General features: G+C 34.3%; 1 protein-coding gene across 12 annotated transcripts in view; it reads left to right on the top strand.

The window, feature by feature from the left end:
* The window catches only part of CEP170 (centrosomal protein 170), a 100481-nt gene that overhangs the window by 31149 nt on the left and 43339 nt on the right, over positions 1-25993 (top strand). For 11 of the 12 annotated variants that reach the window (XM_017806766.1, XM_017806762.1, XM_017806763.1 and 8 more), the window contains 6 exons: positions 4960-5038; positions 5660-5718; positions 5837-5999; positions 8649-8783; positions 17295-17771; positions 20376-21022. In XM_017806766.1, coding sequence (XP_017662255.1) covers positions 4960-5038; positions 5660-5718; positions 5837-5999; positions 8649-8783; positions 17295-17771; positions 20376-21022 — 1560 coding nt within the window. The remainder of the gene's footprint in view (positions 1-4959; positions 5039-5659; positions 5719-5836; positions 6000-8648; positions 8784-17294; positions 17772-20375; positions 21023-25993) is intronic. The other variant, XM_017806764.1, reaches the window with a different exon arrangement.

Below are 25993 nucleotides of genomic sequence, written 5' to 3'. Positions count from 1 at the left end.
GAATTGTGTATACCACAGTCTAGGTAAGCATCACTTTTTATAAAAGTTTTTGATATTACAATAGATAATTAAAATATAGTAACTTTGTCATATTTTTGTAGCCCTTTAGATACTTCTTTATGAACTGTTCATTTGCACTAGTTGTGGTTGTTAACTTTAAATGTTTTGCTGTGTCATGAATGTGTACAGAATAAAATCATGAGTTCATCTGTGGTTGTTTATTCGAATGAATATTTAGAAAGTTAATGATAACGAATAGCTTTTTCAAATACTTAAAAAAATAGATGAAGAAATCTCAAGTTACTGCGCTTTCATCTTGAAGTGCATTTCAAAATAAAATTCCTGTCAGTCTGTCTCTATTAGCTTTTCTGTACTTTAGGGTAACTAACACAGCCTTCCAAGGAGTCAGAGTCTCAACTCCATGTGAAACCACTGTAATCTGAAGGGCTATATCCTTTGAACAGTTGTAGACATACAAGGGCTTTGGTCCTTAAATATTTAATATACCTCTGTGTTTTCAAAGTTGGTGCACTGTATCAAGGCAATGATGAAAAATAAATTCAGCACATAGAGATTTTTTGCTGAACCATTTGATTTTATTCCCTTATTCTCTAACTCCTGTAGTCAATAGGCATAACTTCAGATTTTCGTTGCCTTGTCACAAAACTGGAATTTAATAAATATATTTTAAAAGGCCTTCATACATCTTTTTTGCCTCTAATAAAGAGCTTTCAGTGATTTGCTTCGCTTGATCTGATTCATTCTCAAGTTTGAGGTGAAACTTCAGTTGCTCTTTAACTGTTTACTCAGAGACATCAAAGGAACTCTTTCTTCCCACAGTTTTAGGACAAAGAATATTAAGTCTTAAGAGTTCAGTCCTTGCTCTTTGTCTTAACAGTGCTTTCCTTACTATCGCTTTCCCTCTATGCTTTTCTTATATACCTCTGCCTACCCAGTTTCAGGTTAAAAGAGAAAACACATTATTTCTGTAACTCCATAATTAACTGTGTGACAGAACAGTGTATGCAATGCCTCAATACCATGCAGTGAACTGCTAACTAGGCAATAATTCTTTTAGTCTGTCTACTGTTTCCACTGAGAACACCACAACCAAATGCCTCGTCTAGTGCTTCGGCAGCTTCCACCTTTTCTTATTTTGTATACTTCATCAAAAGATAAGATTTTCTCAGTATGCAGGACTAGTCCATTCCTGGTGTAATGCACTTTAGGCACTCAAGATAATTCAGAGTTTAAGGGGAGATGGCTGCTACCAATGCGTTTGTTTTGAGTGTTATGAGTCTTAACCAACTTCACTAGCTGGACTGTAATTGCACCTGATGCCCTAATACCTGAATATTTTTATATGCATGGTTGATTCACAGTCAGTTCAGTGAAAAGGCTACAGCAGTCTTTATCCTGGGCTTCTAGATCTAGATATTTTTGTCCTAGACATCTAGATTTGAAAATAAAGCAAAACTAAAATTTTAATCAGATTTACTTGAAGTAAAATGTTATTTCTGATAGTCTATCATGACTTATTCTAGACAATCTTATTTTTCTTCTATTTTATACAAAAATGATGAAGGAATTCCTCTTTTCTGAAGAAAATGTGTACAGTTGCTAAGATGTAATCTGCTATTTCATTAGTATCAACAGAAGTCAACTGTATTTTCTCCTTTGACTTATGAATTCAAAAATTTATCAGAAGAAAAAATTAACATCCATGGCCCTGTTGAATAACATTCTTTCCAGGAATATTTACAGGATAGCAAAGTTATTTCACACTGATGTTTTAGGACTGCGGTGTGAAAAGCTTGGCAAACTTTAGAAGACCTAAAGACTATTTGAAGAATAAAGCTTTAGAAATCATGTGAATATATAAAGATGTGTATGGAGTGATTTAACAGGGAAAAAAGGGGGAAATGGATTCCTTATTTATGTTGTAACTAGCTTTCTCAAGCTGGCTTCTGTCTTGCATCCCAAAGCATGTGGTGAGATTTTAAAGCTCCAGTGGCAAAGGAAATGAGACTTGGTTGTTGTATACCATCAGCTCAGTCATGGGGGTGTCAGTGGACTGCACACACTGTCTTCAGAGTTCTCTGAGTTGAGTATACTGCATGTGCAATTTCAGAACTCTGACCAGGGAGGAAAAGTGCATACATATATATATACATGTGTGTCTGCAAGATGACCTAAGTTTTGTTGGTTCGCTAAAATTCAGGTTGCCTTGAAGATAGTCTTCACATGGGTATTTGCCCTGGACTCTCAAAGTGTTAAAGTGAAATAAATATGCATTAAACACTACTCATGCTTGGAAACCAGTAGATAGTTGTACGTCTTATTCCTGTGGAAAATATTTTCTACGAAGTAGGTAATTTCTTAGTAATGAAATGGGCATTATTTTCCTTTAGCAAAAGGAAATAAAATTTCCTTTTACTGTTTTGGGGAAGGACATTGTTTCTGTTTTTCCAGACTTCATTTAATACTAGATTTGCATGAGAAAGACAACCATTTAAAGATTCAGATTCTTGGCTTGCTTAATTATCCAAGTTTTTCTTGTGTGTGTGTGCATGCCTAATTTCAAAGTGCTTATAAAATGGCATATTTCAGTTGCTTCATTCTTTAGAAACATTTACATGTTGTTTTAGAATTCTTATGTTGGGTGATCCCGTGGAGTTGCAATATTTTGAGTCCCCAAAACTGGCACAAATCAGTAGTAGACATGGCTTAGAAAGGCACTCTGGATATTTAATGTACTATCTGTAGTATTAACATGTAGTTGTTATGAAAAGTAAAAATGAGCTGTATATTTTTTGTCAGTTTTGGGAAAATATAAAACTGATAAATAATTCATAAAATAACACACAGTCTCATATCAGCCAATCCACAATTATATTTGCCTTAAATCTGCCCTAAATTAAAGCTTCATTTTATATATTGAAATAAGATGAAGGAAGTAACACCGAGGAAAAAGAAACTTTTGACATATACCTAATTATTCACATTTCTTACAAGGAAGATACTGTGTTCTTATAAGTCCAGTTGTTGCATTTTTTTCAGGCAAAAGAAGGGGGAAGATTTCAAGAAAGCCAGAGGAGAATGTTGGGGAGAGTAGCTTAGAGTGTAAATTATAGCTTCTTAATGCAGATTTGAATTGAGCCTTGAGGAGTAGTTTAACGAAAGTGCTGTGCAGAAGTTTTTTGTCATCTCCCACTCTAGAAAGATTCTTCAAGGATCTGTATCTCCAAAAATGACTTAAATATTATACAGAGTTACATTTACTGTTTTGATTGCGGGGTTTTTTGTAGCTTGATCTCTAATTTGTTTAATTGAGAGCTTAATATTCTATTCTGCTACAAAACTTGTCTTTACCCTTTTATATTTCTCTCTCACTGAGTGAACCCATAAGATATTGATACAATTCAGTTTTCTCTGAAGGTAACGAATTCAGTTTAAGAAACAATTCGCTTTCATAGTAGTGAATCAGCCTCATTTGGAGAGTAATAGAAGCAGTGATATAACCTGGGATAAGCAGAAGGGTCGTTTTGAGATCTGCCTTTGTGAGGTGGCAGGTTCTTGTAGAAGTCTCTAACTAAAGATTTAAGGATCCCCTCCAATGGCAAAAGCGCAAGTTGTGAGAAGAGCACTCTCAGGTCCTGATGCCCACTTCTGCCTTAGTGTGTCATCATCCTTGGTTTCTGGTATCTGAAGTGACCACGAGCAGTTTCAAGTGTGGCTGATGTTCTCAACCTGGGTAGTTGGCCTGGTGCTGACAGCCTGCCTTCCTAAGCTGGTAAATCAGTCCTTAAAGACACGGGACAGTTCTGATGAAGGAATAAACCATTTTTCCCCCTGGTCCTTTACAAAGGCTTGTGCCTGATTCAGACTTTTATGTAGGTGACTTTCTACAATTTTCTTTAGGGTTTGAATAATCTAATTTTAAGCCCTACTTATGTTCAGTTAATTTTTTTCCCACAGAGATGAAATTGTTTTCCGACTCTTCCGAATTGTATCTGAGATCCATTTTGACTTGAATGTGTATTATTTGTCCTTGCTGCCTCTGTAATTAGTCATTCTATATCTCAGGTGTTCTCTTGAAATCTATACCACCATGATTTTTTCAAATTCCTTGTTGTTTTTCACTGTTCTGTTTAATCTGGACCTTGAAATCACAGTGATGGATAATCTGTAGTGCCTGTAACAGCCAACTGATATGACTGGTGAAATTGGGCAAACCTTCAGGTACATAAGTCCTTCTCCAAATCACTGAAAGCTTGTTTGATTTCTCCAACTATGTGATTTCAAGGAGGGGAGGATTATTTATTGTACAGTACCTGAATTTTCACTGGGTATTGTCAAGGCTATGAAATTTGCTCTGCTTTGCTGCTAGCTGTTATAGTAAATGTTATTTTTGCTTACAAATATTATTATATCTACTCTTTTAAGAGTTGCAATATATTGAATTCTTGTAGCTGATTTTTGGAGTTACTCAGATGCACTAACTGGGTCCATGTTTTCTTTAAGTCCTTTGACAGTGATTAGAAATAAGCTACCTCAGAACTCTCATATCCAATGCTAAATGCCGTACAAATATGGTGATCAATCAATTCTGACAGCTAATTGGGGTTGGAAAAAGAGACTGCAAGAAAAATTATAAGTAGAGATGCTAATTTGAGGGAACATTAATCAACAATTTACTAAATATTGTTAACAAGATTAAACTTGGAAGAAACTTTTCAAGGGTGGTGTAGTGTCAGCAACCTGGTTAGCAGTTGGTGTTTAACCTTTCTTTTGTCATATTTTGTAAGACAGATGGCAGTTTAACCTTATAGTTCCCTGCCGAATCACCAGTAGAAAATTTGCGGTGCTGAAAACTTTCTTATAAAATTATTTAACTGATGTTATTTTATTATTTTGGAATTTAACCGTATTTTTTTCTCTCCTCATTTTTTTCTGTAGACATTTGTGAATGATGTAAGGATTCCAGAACAGACATACATCACTCTGAAGTTAGAAGATAAATTGAGATTTGGATATGATATCCTTGCCATAAAATGCAGTGTCAGGACACACTTTTCTTGTTAAAACTATGGTTGTGTTAAGTGAAGAGTTCTCATGCTACTTGAGAAGGAACTTTGAAATATTTATTTCTCTCATTACTACAAAAATGCCTATATTAGAAAAAATCTCAGAGTCTAGAAAACTGTATCTTGGTCTGAACTGTTGATAAAGTACATTTCATTGTCTCTCACTGCGAGAAACCTCAACTTCCAATTACAGTTTAAAGTCTAATGCGTATCTTCTGTGTTGCTAAGAAATATTAATTTTCTTTGAGGCAAATAGACAAATATTTATATCATATGCAATTGTGTTTGAGCAGAGAAGATTACTAGTAATTATTCAACAAAGTACAGAATGAAAAAAATTATTTGCATTATTACAACATTAAGGTATCCAGTCAGTGTTCTGTTTACAAGTAGTAAATAATTTCATCGTGCATTTACTTTGATGAGTATGATAGTGCATGATAGTCCTAACAGTGACATATTTGTAAAAGCTGTCACCATTCCAGTGGCAGAATAGTCTGCACAACTTTCTTTTCAGTAAAATCCTCTTGTGAATTCAGAAATTTTTCAGTATTTTCCTTACCATTTCCTACATACTAATCTTTTTACTGTTGTCAGGGGAGAGATGAGAGTCCCTGAAGAAGCACTTAAGGTAACAATGTGCAGTTCCTGGATGTTCTTCTGTCATTGTGTAGTTATTAGTAATATAGGTGTTGTTTTCCCACTTTTTGAGGATTTGTGGTTTTTTTTCTCTGTTTAACATCATGTAGCATGAAAAATTCACAAGCCAACTCCAGTTATCCCAAAAGTCTTCAGAGGCAGAAGGATCGAAGCAAAGCAGCTCCAAAAGCCCGGAGTCCAAGGTAACAGACTCCACAGCTGAAGTGCACCACAAAACTACAGAAGCACTGAAATCTGAAGAAAAATCAATGGGTAAGGTTCATTTCTTAGCTGCAGAAGCACAAAAACTTGGAAAGGATGTTAATTTGCTTTGGTAGGATGCTTGTGAAAATCTGTAGATAGTAAAATTTACACATGTGAAATTTTAAACAGACTTTAAATAAGAAGTTTTGGAATTGAATTTCTGCCTTTTTTACAGTAACATCCACATAAACTTTTAAAGAGAGATTTAATCAGCATTTATAAGATTTTTGCATGTCTCTTTCCCAAAATCACAAACTTACAGGATTTGTGGCAGAAAATTGCTAATTTTTACAGTTTAACTGAAAGTATTTGTTCAGAAACAGTTTGTACTTTCTACCATCTACCATTTTGTTCAGTTGGTTGGTTTGGTTTCTTTTGTTTTCCTTTTTAAATGGGTGGGAGTTTTGTGTGTTTGTTTTATGGTTAGTAGCATTCATTGTTAGATTCATCAGGATAGAACCTAAGCGGTCTGTTGTGGTTTAAAAACTTGTAGCTACTGCAGCTTCAGTCTTGTTTCTGCGTCATCTTTCATATTTGTGTAATGTGTCATGGTGGCTCTTCTGCAGGCGTCTTAATTTTGTGTGGGTTGTACTGTGTCCAACTCAGGGGCCCCTAATATAAGAAGGACATGGACCTGTTGGAGCAAGACCAGAGAAGAGCCACAGAAATGATCAGAGCAGACAGGTTGAGAAAGATGGAGTTGTTCAGCCTAGAGAAAACAAGGCTTTGAAGAGACCTTATAGCAGCCTTCCATTACCTAAAGGGGACTTATAAAAACGAGGGAGAACAAATTTTACACAGGCAGATAGTGATAAGACAAGGGAGAATGGTTTTAAACTTAGAGAGGAGAAATTTTGATTAGATGTTTGGAAAAAATATTTTACTGGGAGAGTGTTGAGCCACTGGAACAGGTTGCACAGAGAGTTTGTGGGTGCCCCATCTGTGTCAGTTTTCAAGACCGAGTTGGATGAGGCTGTGAGCAACCTATCCCTGCCCATGGCAGGTCCCTTCCAATCCAAACCATTCTCTCATTCTGTGATGAACTTCAGTGTGAGGCTTGCTGAAATGTAGTGGAGATAACCACAAGAGTAAGAAAGGAATGAAGTGTTGTTGTTTCTTTATTATGGAACTGTCTAGGTCTCATTTCTTATGTCAGGGCTGTGCAGTTTTTTTAGGTTTAATCTACTCTTCCAGAAAATACACTTCAAAAAATTCTCTTCCCCACACATAAGATTCTGTGGTATAACTAATTAACCTGGTTTTTTTGTTGGCTGATCTAGCATCATATTAAGGCTACATAAAGTAGGACAGTGGGGTTTTTTCTCATCTTCTGTTTTCCTTTTCACTCTTCCAAAAATAACAGTCAAACTTAATGATAGTGATTTATATTTGAGTGCAATTCTCACAAGTTTTTTGGCAGTTGATTCTCTCACTGTTGCTATATATATGCATAGCTGTCTACTATTGCTAATTCAGTGCACAGGTGTAGAATCATAGAATGGTTTGGGTTGGAGGGGATCTTAAAGATCATTTAGTTGCACTCCCCTGCCATGGGTGCAGAGACACCTTTCACCAGATCAGGTTGCTCAAAGCCCCATCCAAACCGTCCTTGAACACTTCCAGGGATGGGTCATCCACGAAGTCTCTGGACAACCATTAAGTTCTTAAAAACAACTCAGTATTGACTAAAGTATAATGTTGTTCAAAAACAGAAGTACCTAATGTCAATCATATTGAAACTTTTGGCATGGCTATGAAAGCATCTTTGGAATGCAAGTGTGTAAAACATTGAAAAAAAAGTTGAAATTCATAATAGCTAAAGTAACAGACAAGCTCCTAAGCAAGATTTGAAAAGATCATGGTTTTTTATATAAAGACTCTATGAAGTATATTCAGAACATCTGTGCAATGCTAGAATAGCTAAATCTCTGTAGAGTTAAATATTCTTCCAAGAGATCAGATCAAACCTAATCCAGTCAATTTATCATCAGAGTAGAAATCTTCATTATATCAGGTTTTTTTCTTCTTTAATCTTTGCATTTAAATATATTTAATCATGTGTATACATTCTATATCAGAAACAGCACTTTTAATTGTACTATAATTAACTAATACCTTTAAAAAAACCGCAACCTTTAAAACTGGTTGTGCTCAGTAATGTTTTACACACAAGGTAACTTTCAGCACTGTGTAGTAGCTGTCAGCAATTTGGAACCTTGACAACATTGCAAAATTTGATCAGTTTTTCATGCAGTGAGTTCAGATTTCATTGAAAGGTCAGTGTGGGTAAGAATGAGAATCTTCTCACAGAAAGCAAACAGCTTTTAGGAATGTACTGCTATCCTTATGACTTCAAACTGAAAGAAGAAGTAATGTTTACAGATATATCAGGGTGACAATAAGAGATGTCAGCTGCCTTTGCAGAAACGTTTGTGCCTGAAGTTTTGATCAGGTCGTTAGTAAGCTTTTATATTTAGAACCCAGATCAGTTATCCAACCTCCAAGTTTGTTTTGTATTTAGGCAAGTGCATGCAACCGTTTCACTTCAACTTGCAGGAGAAATGATCCAAGCAAATTACTTTCTCTTCATGTTACTTTAACCTAAATATCTCAAGTAAACAGAAGAGTAATTTCCTCTGCTTTGGGCTGATTTTATAGATCTTTCCGCCATGCCTCGTGGGACACCGTTGTATGGACAGCCAGCCTGGTGGGGTGACGATGAAGCTGATGAGAAAAGTGTCTGTAAGCCAGATAGCAAGCATGAAGAAAAAACACATGAGGCAGGGGCTTCAGGTAAGTATTGTCTTATTTTTGTGTGGGTTTTTTTGTCTTTACTATTTATATATACTGCATATATTCCTAAGTAGGGACCTAAACAGGTATTAATGTTCGGAAGTTTCATAGTGTGCAAGATGAAAACCTTATAAATTTTAAGTTAGTTTTTAAGTAAATTTTAAATTAGTTTTTAAGTAAATTTTAAATTAGTTTAAAAACATTTTGTGAGAAACTGTGGATTTCCAGAGACCAATTTCACATATAGCGTGTCAGTTTTCTAGTATATAATAAACTTTTCTATCAGTAGGTATAGCAAATAACATTGCCTGATCTAATGTCTTCTTTTTCAGTTTAATCCTTATCTGTCATTTTATATGCATAGGGATATTTTATCAAAATAATTTCTGAGAATAAATGGTGCTGGTTTATATTTATGTTTGACTTTTAGCTATATAAGGTGATCTGTGCTAACATTATCTTCTGTAATTCAACAATGGGAATTGCATTTCATAATTCTTGCAGTGAAGATTTGTGTAGTCTGAAGTTAAACTAGTGATGTTTATTTCCCCATAATACAGACCCCTTAATTCGTTAGCTTGTCTAGACACAGTGTGTATTGCCAAAACTTCAATCTCTGTGTCTATAATTAGGCTTTTATCTATCGTCAGGCATATAAATAAAGTGGCTGCTATTCTAATAAAGAGAGCAACCTTAAAACTTACTCAAGTTAGGACAAAATTCAACTGTGTTTGTGTAGCTCTTTAGACATGCGTTCAAGGTCCAACAGTTTTTAAGTTTGCAGTTTTTTAAAGTACTTTAACTGAGGAGAGAATTTTTCTCTTCCTATCATAGTAATTGTCGTGGTTATCATCAATCATGTTTTGCAGAAGTTGAAGTCTAAAATGTAAAATCAAACTAAATGAATATTTCAATGTATTGAAGTCAAGGTCTTTGGAATTAACTTTTTGTCATGGCCTTTAGTGACCTTTTTCATAATATTCCAAAGCTGTCATGACTCAGACAGTAAAGTAGGTCCCTTAACATTACGACTGGTAGAAGGAAACCAGAGGAAATAATTTACATTAGTGACCATTTTTGTGCAACTTAAACAATTTTTTCACACATAAAAGAACTGCATCATAATGCAGTATAGTTATAGAACATTTTCTTATTTGGTTGTTTTTTTGAAGATAAACATCTACTGTACTCACCTTGAGTAGAGTATGCTATTGTGTGCTCCTGTGGGGGCTTTTTAACTACAGGTTTAATATCCTGCATTAATAATTTGTAGCTTTACAGTTCAAATCTGTCTAGAAATGTGTTCTTCAAACACTTCTGAGCATTCCTAAGGAATAGAAATTTTGTTCCTAATGGCAGTAATAATGAGAGACAATGACTGCTGGATGTTTTTCCACTTCCATTTTTGGCAACAAAAAGGAAAAGTGTGTATGCCATCATTTACAAAGAAAAATAATTATGTTCTTGCCTTTGAGTCATGTCATTGATACACTTGCTAGCCATGTGATTTTCCTTGCTTTCCAGATTGCAGGGAAGCATTAACTTTTGGCTATGAAACCTTTGACTAAGTATCTTGCTGTACATGCCAAAACAGGGATGGTAAAATCTGTAGTATCTGTGGTTTTATTGCTTAGATGTCAGTGTCTGTAGCAAACTAATGTAACAAAAGTAAAAATCCATCAAGTTTTTCTTACTCACATGTATCTATCTACTTTCTTTTAATCTAAAAAAACAGTCATATTGTTTGCTCTCATTAAATATGGGATTATTAAAAAGTATTATCCCAAAGTCTGTGGTTTTGATGCAATACCATGCCATTAAGAAGGTATGACACAAGATTCTGGCTTCTATATAGTAATGTGTCTATTATTTTTATAATTTTAAATTGCTTTTTCAGAAGCAATATTTCAAATGGTTTACATGCTCTTGTATTTATGTTATCAAGAGATTTTTCAGTAAGTGATCAGTGCTTCTATCTTAGTTCCTGAGGTCCAAGAAAAATATGATTCCAACTTCCTCTCAAACTAATCATGAAGATGCCATCTGTTTCAATAGTAGACAAAAATAAGTTTGTTCTAGACAGACCTTTGGGGGTGTTTTTGACATGATTTGCCTTAGCTAAGTCAGCATAAGGTAAATGATGAACAGAGAAAATGGATTAATATTTTCTAAATTATTTCAATTTGTTTATTTTCCATATACATATATATGCTATAAAAATTAAATTTGGGCCCAAAGCCTTCTTGGTGAATACAATTATTTTTTTTTAATATTGCAAATCCCTTTTATGTTTGTTTTTGTTTCATCATGAAATTATCTCCTCTGAATAGTATTGATCTAAGTGGAGTGTAGGAATAGCTTTTGTTTTCTGAAACTGAAAGACTCATAAATCTGTAAGAATGAAATTCAGCTTGAGTAAGCACATACTAAACAAAAGCGTTATGTGAAATGGTATAGGAAGACACTGCTGGGAAAAATCCAAAACCTGGTATTTTTGTAAAGCCATTTAATTTGCCAGGATGTAGAACTAAAATCACTTGTATAGACAAACGATTTATTTATCTTGATCACTTAATCTCTGAGTAGACATTAGTTGTATGTTCCACTAGTCTGGTTATTGCTGTTATAGGTATTTTTTAGTAGTGTTGGCAGAGAGTCTGAGAAGGCAAACCTGATAAGAGTTGACATTTGCTTCTATGGATGCACTTCCTCAATCTCAGAACACAACGTCTGTGTAGAAGCGGGCAAAAGATTTTCTGAATGTTTTCATGCAATTTTGGAATAAAGTCATAAGCTTTTTGGGCCCCTTTGGCCTACAATTACATGCCATGAAAACTAACTTATTGTCAGCAAGTTAGTATGTATTTTCTTCATGTGCTTAGGTTTTATAATGTAGATCATTGTAATGATAGGAAATAATTATAAAGAAACACTTGTACAAAAGAAAATTAGAAACTTCAGAAGACGGTCATGTTTAGTTATTTTTAAAATATAAGCAAATATATGTAGTCATGAATTCTAAGAGATGTGGCAAGGTTTAATGAGGAGGTAGAAGTGGGAGATTTGTTTCTGCTAAGCCAACTATAGACAATTAATCTTTACAGTCTCAAGTTAATAAGATTATTTCAATGTTACTATATTTCTATCCCAACAGAAACTCACTAATGAAAATTATTTGCAAACAGAACAGAATAGCCTGAAAAACTTTAAAAAGAAAAAACCTGTGTTTTTTGGCGTGCATGTTACTATAATTTAATGATCCATAGATCTACTAGTCCATATTAAAATGGAGAGTTGCATGTACACCTCTGGTGTGACTTTATGCTGCAGCTGTTAAATGTTCATGTTATTGGCAAGTTTGTTGGGTGAGTAATTATTATTATTATTGCCATGTGTTATACTCTCACTTCTTGGAAAAGCAAAAACTACATTCTGTGCTGATCTCAGTAGTAGCTGATTTCTTTAGCGGAAATCTAAGAAGAGAAAAGTAAGTTTTTAAGCAGATTCCTAATAATCTGCAGTAATTTTTTCCATTTTGACATGAAGTATTCTTTTAATTTCAGTATTGCATAACAATATGTCAGATTAAACATTCCTTACATTTAAGAAATAGCGTCATTTTCAGGTAAAGCAGGCTGAGAGTTATTTTAGAAATACCGATGTAATCAGTGTGTGTAGGAGATTACACACACTGTAATGTGTGATGTTTAATCACTAGTGTTAACAGTAAAGTTTGCTCTAGAATTTTGCTGAGTTTTGACATGGAGTACCTGCAAATGCTGCATATGTAAGGCTCACTTTGCAAAGCTCTAGCAGCAAATCTGTGTGGTATGTCATGGGGAGCTTATAGAACTTTTTAGAGCTGTCACACCAGTATATTTGAGTAAAATTAGTTCTGCCTTTTTTTCACTTCAGCTGCTTTAGAGCAGGTAGTTAAGTGATTTATAATGAGAGGTGGGAATTTATATACAATGCTGTTTTATATTTTTATTTTGAGAGACCAATTTTGATATTTTTTCATAAGACTGGTTATGACAACATTAAAAGACAAAGATCTTATTTAATACCATGTGAATCATTATATGTATTTGTTTCAATCTTGTCTTTAACTAAAAAGTGAAAAATGTGATTCAACCTTAAAGCAAAAAAAAAGAACCTGAATGGTAAGTGGGAAATAGAAAGAAAAATATGAAGAGAAAGAGAAAGGGGAAAAAAGCAATTCTGTTAAGCACTTGAAAGCACTAACTTCAGCTTCTTTTCGTTGCACATATCATTGCACAGTGCCAAATAAAAAGCTAACATTAAAAATATTTTGGGATTTTGTGTACATATGGTATCTTGGCTGCTTCTTATACCTATTGCAAATAAATATATTGCTCCAGGTTTACAGACATTTTTTCAGTAAATGCTCTGTGAATTCCAGATCATTTTCTTTTACAAGTTTTATTCTTAAAATTGTATTTTTAAGGCAGAAAGAGAAGAGCACTACTAAAAATCTGAAGACTGCGAAAAATATTTTCTGAGGTTTCCTTTTTTTGCAGATGATAATATATTCATATACACAGGCAGTTTTTTGCATATCTGATAGTTTATGTTGAATGGCACGGACACCTATGATATTTCTTGTCCAGGTTGGCAAGTAAAATTTTCAGATTCTGACTACTTGTGTGTGTAACTTGAGAAATAAGACTTAAAAAAACCCGAAAGTCCTACAAATTGTAATCAACTCTGCTAATGTGACGAAGTGAATATTGCTGATGATCATCTCTGATTAGGATAGAGTAGAATAGAATCAAATCAAATTATCAAGATTGGAAGAGACCTTCAAGATCATCCAATCCCATCATCCACCCAGCACTACCACTGTAACCCCTAAACCACTAAACCAAATCACCCAGCTCCAGATCCAGATGCTTCTTGAACACCTTCAGGGGTGGTGACTCCACCATCTCCCTAGGAAACCTATTCCAATGCCTGCCCACACTGTGAAATTTTTTTTTTCTAATATCTAATATGGATCTCCCCAGTCTCAGTGTACAGCCATTTCCTCTGGTCCTCTCACTGCAGGAACAGTAGAGGAGACCAGTCCCCACCTCACTACAACCTTCCTTTTAGGTGTTTGTAGAGAGAGATGAGGTCCCCCCTGAGCCTCCTCTTCTTGAGATTAAATAAACTCGGCTCTCTCAGCGTTTCCTCATAAGACATGTTCTCTAGTAAAGGATCTCCCTGAATCTCCCTTTGGTCAAGCCTATGATTTCTCAAATATTACACAGTTTCCCTCCTAGTCTCACACAAACTCATTGTTTCAATAATAGTCTGACTACACTTGTGTAGCAGCTACCAGTATTGCTTCCTTACTTGCCTTGTAGAAAGAGTTGCACAGTTGTCTTTTTAGAATGAGAGATCTCTATGAACAGATATCCTGCTACTTTTTTCTGTCTCTTTCCTTTCACTCTCGCCAGTCCCTAAAGTCAATCTCTTCAGTCCCTAAAGAGATTGCAGTTCACAACCTAGCTGTCCCCTCATTTTCCCAAAACACACTTCCAATTCCATGCAATTGCTTTTTTTGCTATACAGATACTCTACCTGTTCTGTTTAAAATATTATAGAGCTGTGATTACTGCTATCTTCAGTATTTGCTTAAGGGTTTTCTCTTAAAGTTGTCTGTATTTATTTAATATATAATTTCCTTCATCTTGGCAGATGACATTTTATGATAGGATTTCAAAGGTAAGGCTATTTTATAGATCACTCTCTGTAATATTTAGAAAGCTGTAAGGACTTGCATTTAGAATTTGGGTGAAAAATACTGAAGGGTGGTTCAGATTAGGATCTGTATTAGTTTTTTGTTTTCCTCATTGTTTTCAGTTCCTTATTCCTTATTCCTAATCAATTCTGATGTATTTAACTCTTCTAAAAATGCAAGTACTTCAGACTGAAAATAGGATTTTTAAGTACTTAAAATTAACTTTGCATATTTTTCTTTAAATAATTTCTAAAAACTTTTCTAGTTTAGTAAAATTTACAATTTAGTTGTAGTTCACTTTCTCACTTCTTTTGATTAAACTGTCGTAATTGAGATTCAAACTGTATTCTAGCATCTGTTTAATTAAAAATATTGGAATCCAATACGGTGCATGTCACTGTAGTATAAACTGATTTCAGGTGTTAAATTTGGTGCAGGCAAGTTTCACATGGAAAATTTTTTCATGAAGTTCTTCATTAATGCTGATAAACCAGTGTTAGAGATCCCCTCATTGCCATACATTCGATGCAGATGGCTAAAATCTTGTGATTTTCAAAAGATGTTGATGAACCACTATTTAATATTTACTGAAAAATAATGTTTTTTGTGTGGCCAGTAGGTTGCTGCTGCCTTGCCCAAAAGTAGAAATATTTCTCAAAACACGCTATATTAGCCAGTTACCTTTTGAAGAAGCATTGAACTCTTGCTTAATTTGGAATTGGAATTAAACTGGAGTTGTATGAAATTGTAGACTCAAAGTCTGAGTAGAACCATGGCAGGGGAAAAAATAAGATATCTATGAATCGGCTCTGTGGTGGATTACTCTCCTGTTCATTGACAGTGTTTCATATTGTAAGGATCCAGACTCTAGATTTGATCCTGCTAGAGCTTGATCCATTCCAGCTTGTTAGCTAAATAAAACAAATGGAGAGGGATGGTAATTAACCTAAAATCTAGGAGCTGCAAGGTGTGATTTTTGTTCATTTCTGTACATTTTCTGTATAAACACAGAAGCTTTTTTAATGGACTTTGCATCAATAAAATCGATTCATTCTATATTGTGTGTCTGGCAGCATAATTGTATTCAGGAAGGGTACTTAAAAGACATTCTGTTTCCCAGGGAGAGGAGTAGTGAAGTACTGTCAAAGTGTCTGAAAACTGCCCCACAGACATAAGGTAGCTGATAGCGCAGTGAAAAGCGTTAGCTAGGAAATTCTTAGAATGCAACAGCACAACAGAAAAACCTGTCTGAATTCTGAATATCTTTTGTGTTTCCAACAGCTATTATTAGAAAAAATTAATTAAAAAAGCTGTGTTACCTGCATCAGAGTTATTTTATCCAGTTGGTATCCAAACATGGCAATAATAAAGAATGTGTACTATTTTTGTTTCCTCTCCATAACATCATTATTTTTTTAACTTTTCCAGTTATTATTCTTTCACTTAAAAAGTATATTTCTCTACATCAAATTGCCATCCTTGTTATTTTTTTTATTTTTAACCTTTTTCTAAATCCTCACAAAATGCCCGTGTTTGTGAGGAACAGCATAAGTGCATTACAGCGTCCTGCATCCTTTACCCCTTAAACTCCTGACTTCAGTATAAAGGTTTGTGTTGCTCCCTTATTGCACAATAGTTTCATAGAAAAATATTAACTGTCTCAGCTGATATAGTGTGGCTATTTTTAGCGCCAGAAATCTATTAATTGCAGTCTTATTTCTTTACTTGGCAACCTGAAATGATTTCTTATACGTCTTAATGTGGTCCATGATAAATCATGTAGGAGCTATTCAGAATTCTTTCATTGCAATCTAACCTACCATTGCTACTAACATCTCCAGCTTGTGTTGCTTTTATCACGTCTCTATACCAGATATTTTTGCTGGCTTACTCGTTCATGAAATGTAACCAGAAGGCGTGCTTTCTTAAAGGCACATTGGTAGCTTTGCTGCAACTACAGGAAGTGTTAACCTTTGTTCAGTTCAGCTATACAGTGGAACTTGGAGTTACTACCCTGTGCTTTTTCCACATTCTGCTTTCTTTAGCCATTGAGAGCATGGCTTGGTAACATTTTGCATGTTTCCAGCTATTGTTTCTTTTTCTGTTCATGTACAAATTTAGGAAACAAGTAAAATAAGAGCAGATGACAGCAGGATTTAGCTCTATTCTTTGGTTTTCACCCTTGTAGAAACATAAGTGTTTGAATTCCAAAACACTTTCCCGTGCTTATCAGTGTTAAACTTTTCAAACCAAATTAATATTTATTTTTCATCAATGTGTGAATTGTTTTTCTGAAGAATTTTACCAAACAAAATTATACTAGCTATCCACTGCAGGAGATGGAAGCCAGACCAGTAGCACTTGTTTTAAGGCACCTTGATTTGATTTTTTTCTCCAATAGTTTGGAATTGCGATAATGATAATCTCAACTATTTATCTGATGTGATTTATCTGTCTGCCATGTTCAAATGACTCATCTGACCTTTGCATCTTTTAAAAATATTTGGAGTGCCGTCTGACAAATTCTAGGTGAGATTTTTGCCACTTTATATGCCTTACAGGTAAAGTTTGAACTGTCTTTTCCTAAAACTTTTTATTTATAATTCTGGAATTGTTTTTCCAGAACTACTTTGCTCAGTCTTCTACACAATCTTACTATTTATTCCAAAAATTACCCAAGTGGCCTTTACAGGAGTTCAGAAAATTCTTGAAGAACCTGGAGTTCCCAAGTATTGTGAAATCTATTTTCTTATTTTTCTTAATAGGAGGCAGCACAGATGCCAAGCAAGCTGAGGAGCAGTCTGCATCTGCAAGTGAAGAACTTTATCCTTTCTGTAGGGAGCCAAGTTATTTTGAAATCCCTACCAAAGAATTCCAGCAAGCTTCACAGGTAGCAGAGAGCACTATTCATGAAATTCCAACAAAAGACACCCAAAGCTCCCATGCAGCAGCCACAGGGCATGCTTCCTTTACCATTGAATTTGACGACAACACTCCTGGAAAAGTGAAGATCAAAGATCACGTGACAAAATTCACATCGGAACAGCGTCACAAGTCAAAAAAGCCTTCTTCCTCCAGTGGCCAGGACCTGCCTGGGCTTCAAACAGTGATGATGGCTGCAGAGAGCAAAGTAGCAGATTGGCTGGCACAGAACAATCCTCCTAGAATGATATGGGAACCAACAGAGGAGGATTCCAAAAGTATTAAGAGTGACGTTCCAGTGTACTTGAAGAGGCTGAAAGGTAAAGTGAATGATTCCAGCTATGCTTGCTTCTGAAAGCAGCGATTCCTCACCAGCATCCAGTGAGAGGATCCCTGAGCCCTTGCGGAGTTCAGTTGAAATGATGAGTACTCCACATGTGCACAAGGATCTGGGCTGGGAAATTTTATTGCAGTATTAAGTCTTAAAAAGGGGATAAGAAACCAAACACTAAATCCTCTTACAGTGAGTATAATAGTTGGAGATGTTCTAGTACAGCTGAAAGCATCAGCTATTTAAAACATTGATCTTGAAAATTAAAAGGAAAAAATCCAACCCTTAGTTAAATTTTATTTCAGTTTTTCCGATGCATTACTTTAAAAAGCTGAATTGCTTTTTAGAATCAAAGCTCTGAAGTTCAATTTATGCTTTTAGCAACTCTTTCAATAGCGTATGTTCTGTGAATATTCATATGCTCTAAGAAAATCATTTATGGCAAAGAATACATCATGAAGTTACTCTGCTTAAATGGATCGTATTTGATGAAGTCAAGTTTGAGTCAGAAATCTGAAATAAACCAAGAGCTTCAATTTTTATACTAAGCTTGTGGAATATTGTATTTATAAGAGTGCTGCTCTTGAATGCAATTCCAAGTGATTATAAATGTTCATTTACTGCAGACAGTGACATTTTAAATAAAATGAAATCAAATGTTAAATATGATAAGTGTACTTTCTTTTGAATGCCACTTAGCAGAATAGAGAATAAAGTAGTTTCAGTGTTCAGATGAAGACTGCAGTGCCATTTGAACTTTCAAAATGAAAACTTCTGAAGAATTTTTTCAAGTCTCTTATTTTCTGTTTTCAATTTCAGTGGGTTAACCCTTCAATTCCCATTTTCCTTGATTTTACAACATTATCGTGTCTAGCTCTTAAACTAGCTAGGACTTGGTACAAGATGCTTTCTTTTACTCATCAAAAGTCTGCTTTTTTAAGGCTGACTCTTCCAAATTAACCTAAAAAAATTTCTGAAAACAGAATTATATTAATGTGCTAACGTTAAAATAATAGTTTATTATTTCTTCCAGAGTATGTCACAGAACAGAATTCTTTGGTCTTCATGGTCCTGAATTGTATTCATGAACATTCTTTAAAATATTAGCCATGACACTTGGATAAATAGGAGAGAGGCTTTGTTTATAATCCTTTTCCTGGCAGAAGCTTCTCAAAGTCTGATTAATTTTTGTCTGAAAGAGGTGTAAGTTATGGGGTGCATATGGCCATAGTAAATATCTGAATTTCGTAATCTTTTATGAGCTGCTTGTATTCTCACTCATTGCTTGTATTTTTCAGTAAAGAATATACCTAACTGCTTTGAAAGTTCGATTTAAAAAAAAAACAAACCAAAACTTACTGGTTTTTTGTCCTTAGCTTTTTCTTACAATATTCTGTAATAAAGTCCCAGTAGTAAAATTACGTTATATGGCTTTCACTGTGGTATTAATTTTGTTTACTATTATTATTTGGAAGTATATGAAGCATCCCATAATTTTTGTAGGCACTGTTCAAAAAAGTAGAAAACAGGAATGTAAGTTGGGATTTCTGTTTTCAGTGCTGTTATTCTCATAAGTAAGAATAGCCAATATATAATTACTATTTAACTGAATAGTAGCTGTGTATCTTGACTGTTTTAAGTGAGAAAAACATAAAAAAGCTATCCTCTTGAGAATAAAAAAAATTTACAAATTGTACATTCTATATATGCACGAGCAAGATTTGATCCAGAAGAGTTCAAAGAAAGTGAAACTGTTCCTTCCCAGGAACTAAGCTAAAGATTTAGGAGCGTAGACACTGTCATTGTACATGAAGTTGCTGTGTGTTAAATGTGACTTACAATGTGTAAGTATCCAGCCTTCCATGCTTACCTTTTCAGGTATCATTGCAAAGTGTATTCATAGGAATATACATGTTTTATTAAATAATCCTTATTCATAGATCTCACAGTAGTTTGTGGAATGAATAAGTAATAACCATTTTACATGCGTACGTCAGGTACTGAGTGGGGTGAATGATGGGAAAACTCATTCTTCTTGGAAAGAGTAATAAGGAATTCAGTTTTGAGTAGACATTTCTCATGATAAACTATGGTAAATGTGGGAGGAATCCAACAATGTGAACTGTGGCTCTCAGTGTTTTATTTCCGCTACCAGAAGGGCTATTTTAAGATTTTCTTTTTCCTCTTGACCCTGCCTAGAATGTGTCAGTAGTCATTTGTAATCGACACGCTGTGTAACAAAGTTAATATGATTCGAAAACATACTGTTCTACAGCTGGTAACATACTGGCTTTTGTGTATCAATGATAAGCGTTCACAGATGAGAATACTGGTGAAAAGGGTAATTCAAATGCGCTCCTGTTACTGGTCAGCTTCTAATGTGTTTCATTGTTAGACTTGCAGCAAACTGACTGCCTTTCCAGGAACTGTACAAAATTTGCAGAGAAATTTGTACTGAAAGCTGTTGGAGTTGAAAGAGAAATCCAGTTTGAAATCATTTCCTTTCTAGTTTTCTGCTTGAGTTTTTTTGTATATGTTGGGTTGGGTCTTTCTTTGTTTCATTGTGCTATATATTCTTTTGCTTTGCTTGTAGGGAATAAGCATGATGATGGTACACAAAGTGATTCAGAAAATATTGGTGCACACCGGCATTACAGTAAACGAGCAGCACTTGAAGAACACTTAAGACATCATCATACAGAGCTGAAAAAGTCACATCAGAAAGTCCATTCCACAGAAAAGCAGCAAGAGCAAGGCAGTTTGAGTCAGACTGCCTTTATGATTGAGTTTTTTGATGAAGACCATCCTCGAAAGAGACGTTCTTACTCTTTTTCTCAGAATGTAGGAGCTCTGTGCCCAGAATCTCCATCTCCAACACCTCACACACGAGCTGAAAAAGTGAAACCTACATCAGGAGAGAAAGCAGTCCCTTCATCTGTGCAAGCCAGCTCATCACATCACAGAGCAGTACACGGTGTTCATGCCAAACTTCTAAAACAAAAATCAGAAGAACCCTCTGCCACATTACCTGCCTTACAAGCTGCATTGTTAAGGAGTTCGGGAAGTCTTGGCCATAGGCCTAATCAGAACCAGGAGATGGACAAAAAGTTGAAAAGCCAGCATATTTCTGCCGCTACTGAAAAGGACAATGAGGATGACCAGAGTGACAAAGGTACTTACACTATTGAGCTGGAAAATCCCAATTCTGAAGAAATGGAAGCCCGTAAAATGATTGACAAGGTGAGAAACCTAAAATGTATACTGATGGTAAAGGGTTACGTGATATGTGGGCAGCAGTCTACTACTTATTAAAGCTGCTGCAATAACACAAGTTTTTAAACCAGTCTATAATGATGAAATAAAGAATGTCGTAAGAGCAGCAGCATGCGTTTGCTAAAAATTATTCTTGTCTGATAGTGCTCTTCTCTTAGTTTGGTAGTTTTACTGTGTTTTTAGAAGATTTAAATACTGTAAGAATACTGGGCAACAAAATCATTTAGCTGGTATTTTTATGAGAGTTGTTAGATATGAATTTGTATGTCCCTGTGGAAATACTCACTTGTTCTTAAAAGCCTATGGTCTCTATATTTTTCAGTATATAAATTGGTTCTATTCAAATTATCATATAGACATATGTTGTAAATGTTTTCTATACTTATAAAAAAGTATATTCAATAATTTAAAGTACTTAAATTTTGGTGTCCAGTATAAAGGGTAAGTATAAAAATGCTCTCATTTTCCAGAAGTGTTTATATGACAGCAATGTAGATCTCCTAGTTTGGTTATTGATAACAATAGAAATATAAATAACAATACAAATAGCATGTGTCATTAAAATATCTGTGTTATATAACTGCGAGTAGCTCTTTCTTCGGATTCTACAGGAGGATATGCATAGGAGAAACTATCGTTGATCGCTTGGCTTCAAATGAGTCTTGAGATGGATTTTTTTTCAGGGTTTGTTGTGTTTTCCTAAATAATCTGTTGTTGTAGAATGTCTGCATCCAATTCTAGGCTAGTTTTTTGCTAATTTAACAGGAAATTCTTCACTTACTTGTCTTAGAATTATCTAAGGATTTGTTTTGCATGTCTAAACTTTTTCATAGCTTAACAAATACATTAATACATTTAGAATTAACTTTGGCTAATGTCGAAAATTATTTGCTGCAAAGTTTCACTGGTTTGATTTTGTAGAAAAATTGTGATGTAGTGGGGAAATGAAAAATTTTATTATAGGTGGTTTTATTTTATAATAGGTATGTATGCAGCGTTTGGGAGGGGAATTAAAGTAAAGGGTATTGCTTTCAATAAAATGCTAAAGATAATGATTTTGCCTTTTATGGATTCTGAAAAGGAAACTTTTGACTTCTTTGAGTCAATATTCAAGAAACAACTGATAACTACAAGCATTCCAGATGAAGCAAGTGAATATTAAAGAACATCATTGCTTTGACTTAGCGACTACAAGTTTCTATATATAATTCTTAAGTTATAAATCTTCAATTAAATTGCATCAGAAAATTTGTAAGTCAGGTTTTAGCTAATCATAGTTGTTCAAAAAGTTTATTTGGAAAGCAGAAAAAAAATTTCCAAACCATTTGGAAATAGACAATTTATTTACTTTATAAAAGTGTTAATACTGTTTAACATTTAGTAAGATTTCAAATTATTTATGACCTTCAGTATGCATTCAGGATATCTGCAGTTTTTTGTTTGAAACAAATCTCTCCTGTTAGAGGAGAGGTTCAGGAACAGGAGGTGAATTTAAGGGTTAGGGATGGTAGTAAAGTATTGGTTAATATTCTTAGTGTTGTATAAAAAGCTTTTGGATATCATAAATGCCCCTTACTGCTAACTTAAAAAGTGTCACCACTAGGAATTAAAGATTTACTATGAAGTAAAGCAGAGATGTTTTTTCTTTGAGGTCTTCCATATCTTTTCATTTCATGTCTGTACTGAAGAATTATGAACAGTGTATTTTACACCCAGTTCAAAGAGGCTTGCTATGCAATTCATATTTGATTTGGTAATATGAAAGAAGTATGGTATTATTTTTATGAAGTGCAGAAAAACAGCCAATGAAGAAAATCAAAACCAAATGGAAGCCAAAATTTCTTCCTCTTGCTGAGCTCAGCTTTATTTCCCTTCTATTTTAAATTGCTAATGCCTTGGGTACTCTTACTTTGCCAAAGGGAAATAAGTGAGTTATAAAAGAGAGACTTTTGTTAGCCTGTTGACTCCCGTGCTTCTTTATTGAGGATTTACAAGAATTATTGATATACATTTTAAAAATAATTCCATTATAACTGCTCTTTCATTGTTGGCAAATCAGTCCTTTTTCTGAACAGTTATCATGCCTGCTAAGTTGAGTCTCATTTAAGAGTGTCTGTTTGGTTAAAAGTTCAGTTGAAATTCAAGAGTTTAGTTTGCTAGGACTGGGGTGAAAATGCACTACAAATAACAAGGATGACTTTCTAAAACATTTGCACAAATAGTGCAGTCTTGTCAGTAGCAATTTACATTAGAATTGTGCTAAGATCTGTGTCTGGTTCACCTAAAGAATTTCCAATGGAATAAAGTACTTCTGGGTTTGAGTATTTTTTCCCTTTTATTGGAGGATAGGATAAGAGTGACCAAAATATCCAAAGATTACTTCCAAGTGTGACTCATTCACTTGGGAAACCCTAGCCTTAGCCTTACTTCTGTAGGCAGAGTCTACTCTTTTCTCTAGAAAGGAACGTAAGAGAGAACCACAAATGCAAGAGTAGTGTTAACTTGTCAAAAATGAAGGTGGGATTATTAATGCTTCTTTGAGTTAAAAATCCAAGAGAGGCATGCTGGAAATTAAAGCTAAAATTCTCTGAAAATAAATGGAAAAAACCCATATATCCATATAATTCTAAACAAAGGGGGGGAAAAACCTTCATGTTGAGCTATACCATTTCCTTCAAAAGTACTATTTTCACGTAATTAAAATAGCCTTTTATTAAAGATTCTAGGAAATAGTCTCAAGAAAAATAGATGTTTGTGTAAACTGATTTTAAAAAATCCAAAAACTATGCTGTCCTGCTTATTCAGCATCTTGATTTCATTTAGATTGCTATGGATCCATTTCTTTTTCTTCTATTCTTTAAGTCTCTAAGAAAAAAAGTATTGTCACTACAGCAGAAATGTAGAATAGCAAATGATACCATCTTTACGTCTCAACCACTTTAAAGCCTGACTTTTGAGAAGAGAATGTGAGAAAGAGGAATTATCAGAAAGAAAGAGGAAGACATTTCATAAGTCAGACAGACAAAAGCTTTTTTAATTTTGTTACTCTTCCTTAACAGAGAGGAGTAATCATATATTTGCAGTGATGACTGTCTTAGGGTGAGTGTCTGTCACTTACCTAAAATGTAAGATTCCAAAAATATTACGCTTGTGTCTTACACAACTTTCAAATTTGCAAGAATTTAAAAAAAAATTATTTTAATTAAAAAAAAATAGAGTATGTATACAGGTAGTTTGCAGTTGTAAACATTAAAACAAGATGCAAGTAGACATGTATGGTTGTGTCTTAATGTTCTTTATAGATAGAGAACACTTAAAAAATAGCAATAAGCCTTGCTTCCTAGAAGTCCTTTCATTAGCCAGTGATATTTCTGCATCCAGGTCACTTAAATTCATGGAGAAGTACGAATTGGTTAGTAGGCTACGGTTTAGAAAATAAATATGTTAATAATGAGAAAAAAATAATAGATGATGTCTCTCTTTTTATACATCCAGAGCTCTTTTTAAAATTACAGCTGAGAGCAATTTCATCAATGTGTAGAGAAGACAAGCTGCTCTTATATACCACAAAGACCACCTTGAACATACCAGGCATACAATATCCTCTTCTGAAATAGCTTCAGAAAGCCACAACTCTTTCTAGCAGAATAAGGGTGTTATTGTTGCAGCTAAGTGCAAAATAAAACAAATTCAGGATCTTGACTTGGTTTAGAACATGTTTTCAGTGTTACTGTTACCACATAAAATACGTGAGTAAATGGGGCACAGTCAAAGGATTTATTTTTCCTCTACATCCAACCATTCTGCTCTTTAGACAGGTGCAGTGCTTTCTTTTGTTAACACTTAGCAATTGCTCTCTATTTAGCTCTGAGCTGTAAATTTTCTATCCGTTTTATGTTTTTGAAATAAATTTATTAGAAGAAAGTTGTTCTCAGCTGTCATATCATGTTAAAAATAAATTTATGGCCCACAGAAAAGGTAAGTCTGTCAGTGGATGAAAGAATTAAGAATGGTGCTTCTGTAGTTCATCTTCCTTTTTTGTTGATATAAAGAGACCAAATTATCATGCTAATGACTTTTCTTTTTCAATAAAGCGAAGTACTTCCAGTAATAAATATTAATAAATGAATGTGCAAATAATTCTGGATGTGTTTGGAATATTAAATACTTTGAGGCTATTGAAATAAATAAAAGCCACTCAATGATTTTTTTACAAGTTCCCTGAGGATTTTCATGAGAGGGTCTTTTTTTGTTTGTTTTGTGTAAGGTTTTTTGTTGTCTTTCTTCTTCAGCCAGTTTCATTTTAGGGTATTTAAAAATGGAAGTATTTTGTACAACTTACTGTAGCAGAGTTAAACTCTTCTATGCATGTGGAGGAAGGGAAGGAATAAAATTGAGGCTATATGTATGTTTCAAGTCCCATCAACCTAACTAACCAGGGAATCTAGAATGTTATAGCAGCTCATATGCATATGGAAACATTTGGCTTAGATGAAGTTTTCTTTGGTCCCCAGATTTTTTACTTCAATTATGTTATATTCATTTAGATTTCCTGATAGATAATTTTTTTATCAGCAAAGTAATTTTAGATCACAAATTCAACATACTGATTCCCAAGCAGAAGTAAGACTTGAAAAAATGTATCAAAATGAAACCTCAATCCATCCTTCTGCCATCTTCAAAAAGACTTACTGTGGCCATTTAATCACTTTCTTTTCAATCCAGAGTCCATATTTTAGATGTTTAAAGTCTTTGTTTATATAGATAGACCCTAATAGTAATGACCTTGTTTTTAGTGTGCAGGCTATCATCTTGAATTCTATTTGATTATGTACTATGCAATGAGTATACATAAGATCTTACTTTATTGACTCAATCTGGAGAGAGATTCTTTTTTCCCCTTTAAAAATTTGGAATAATACTTTTGGAGGGAAAACT

This window comes from Lepidothrix coronata, unplaced genomic scaffold, assembly GCF_001604755.1.
Source record: "Lepidothrix coronata isolate B3197 unplaced genomic scaffold, Lepidothrix_coronata-1.0 Scaffold16, whole genome shotgun sequence".
Classification (NCBI taxonomy): domain Eukaryota; kingdom Metazoa; phylum Chordata; class Aves; order Passeriformes; family Pipridae; genus Lepidothrix; species Lepidothrix coronata.
Note: the sequence above shows the minus strand (reverse complement) of the source record. Positions and strands in the feature narration are given on the sequence as shown.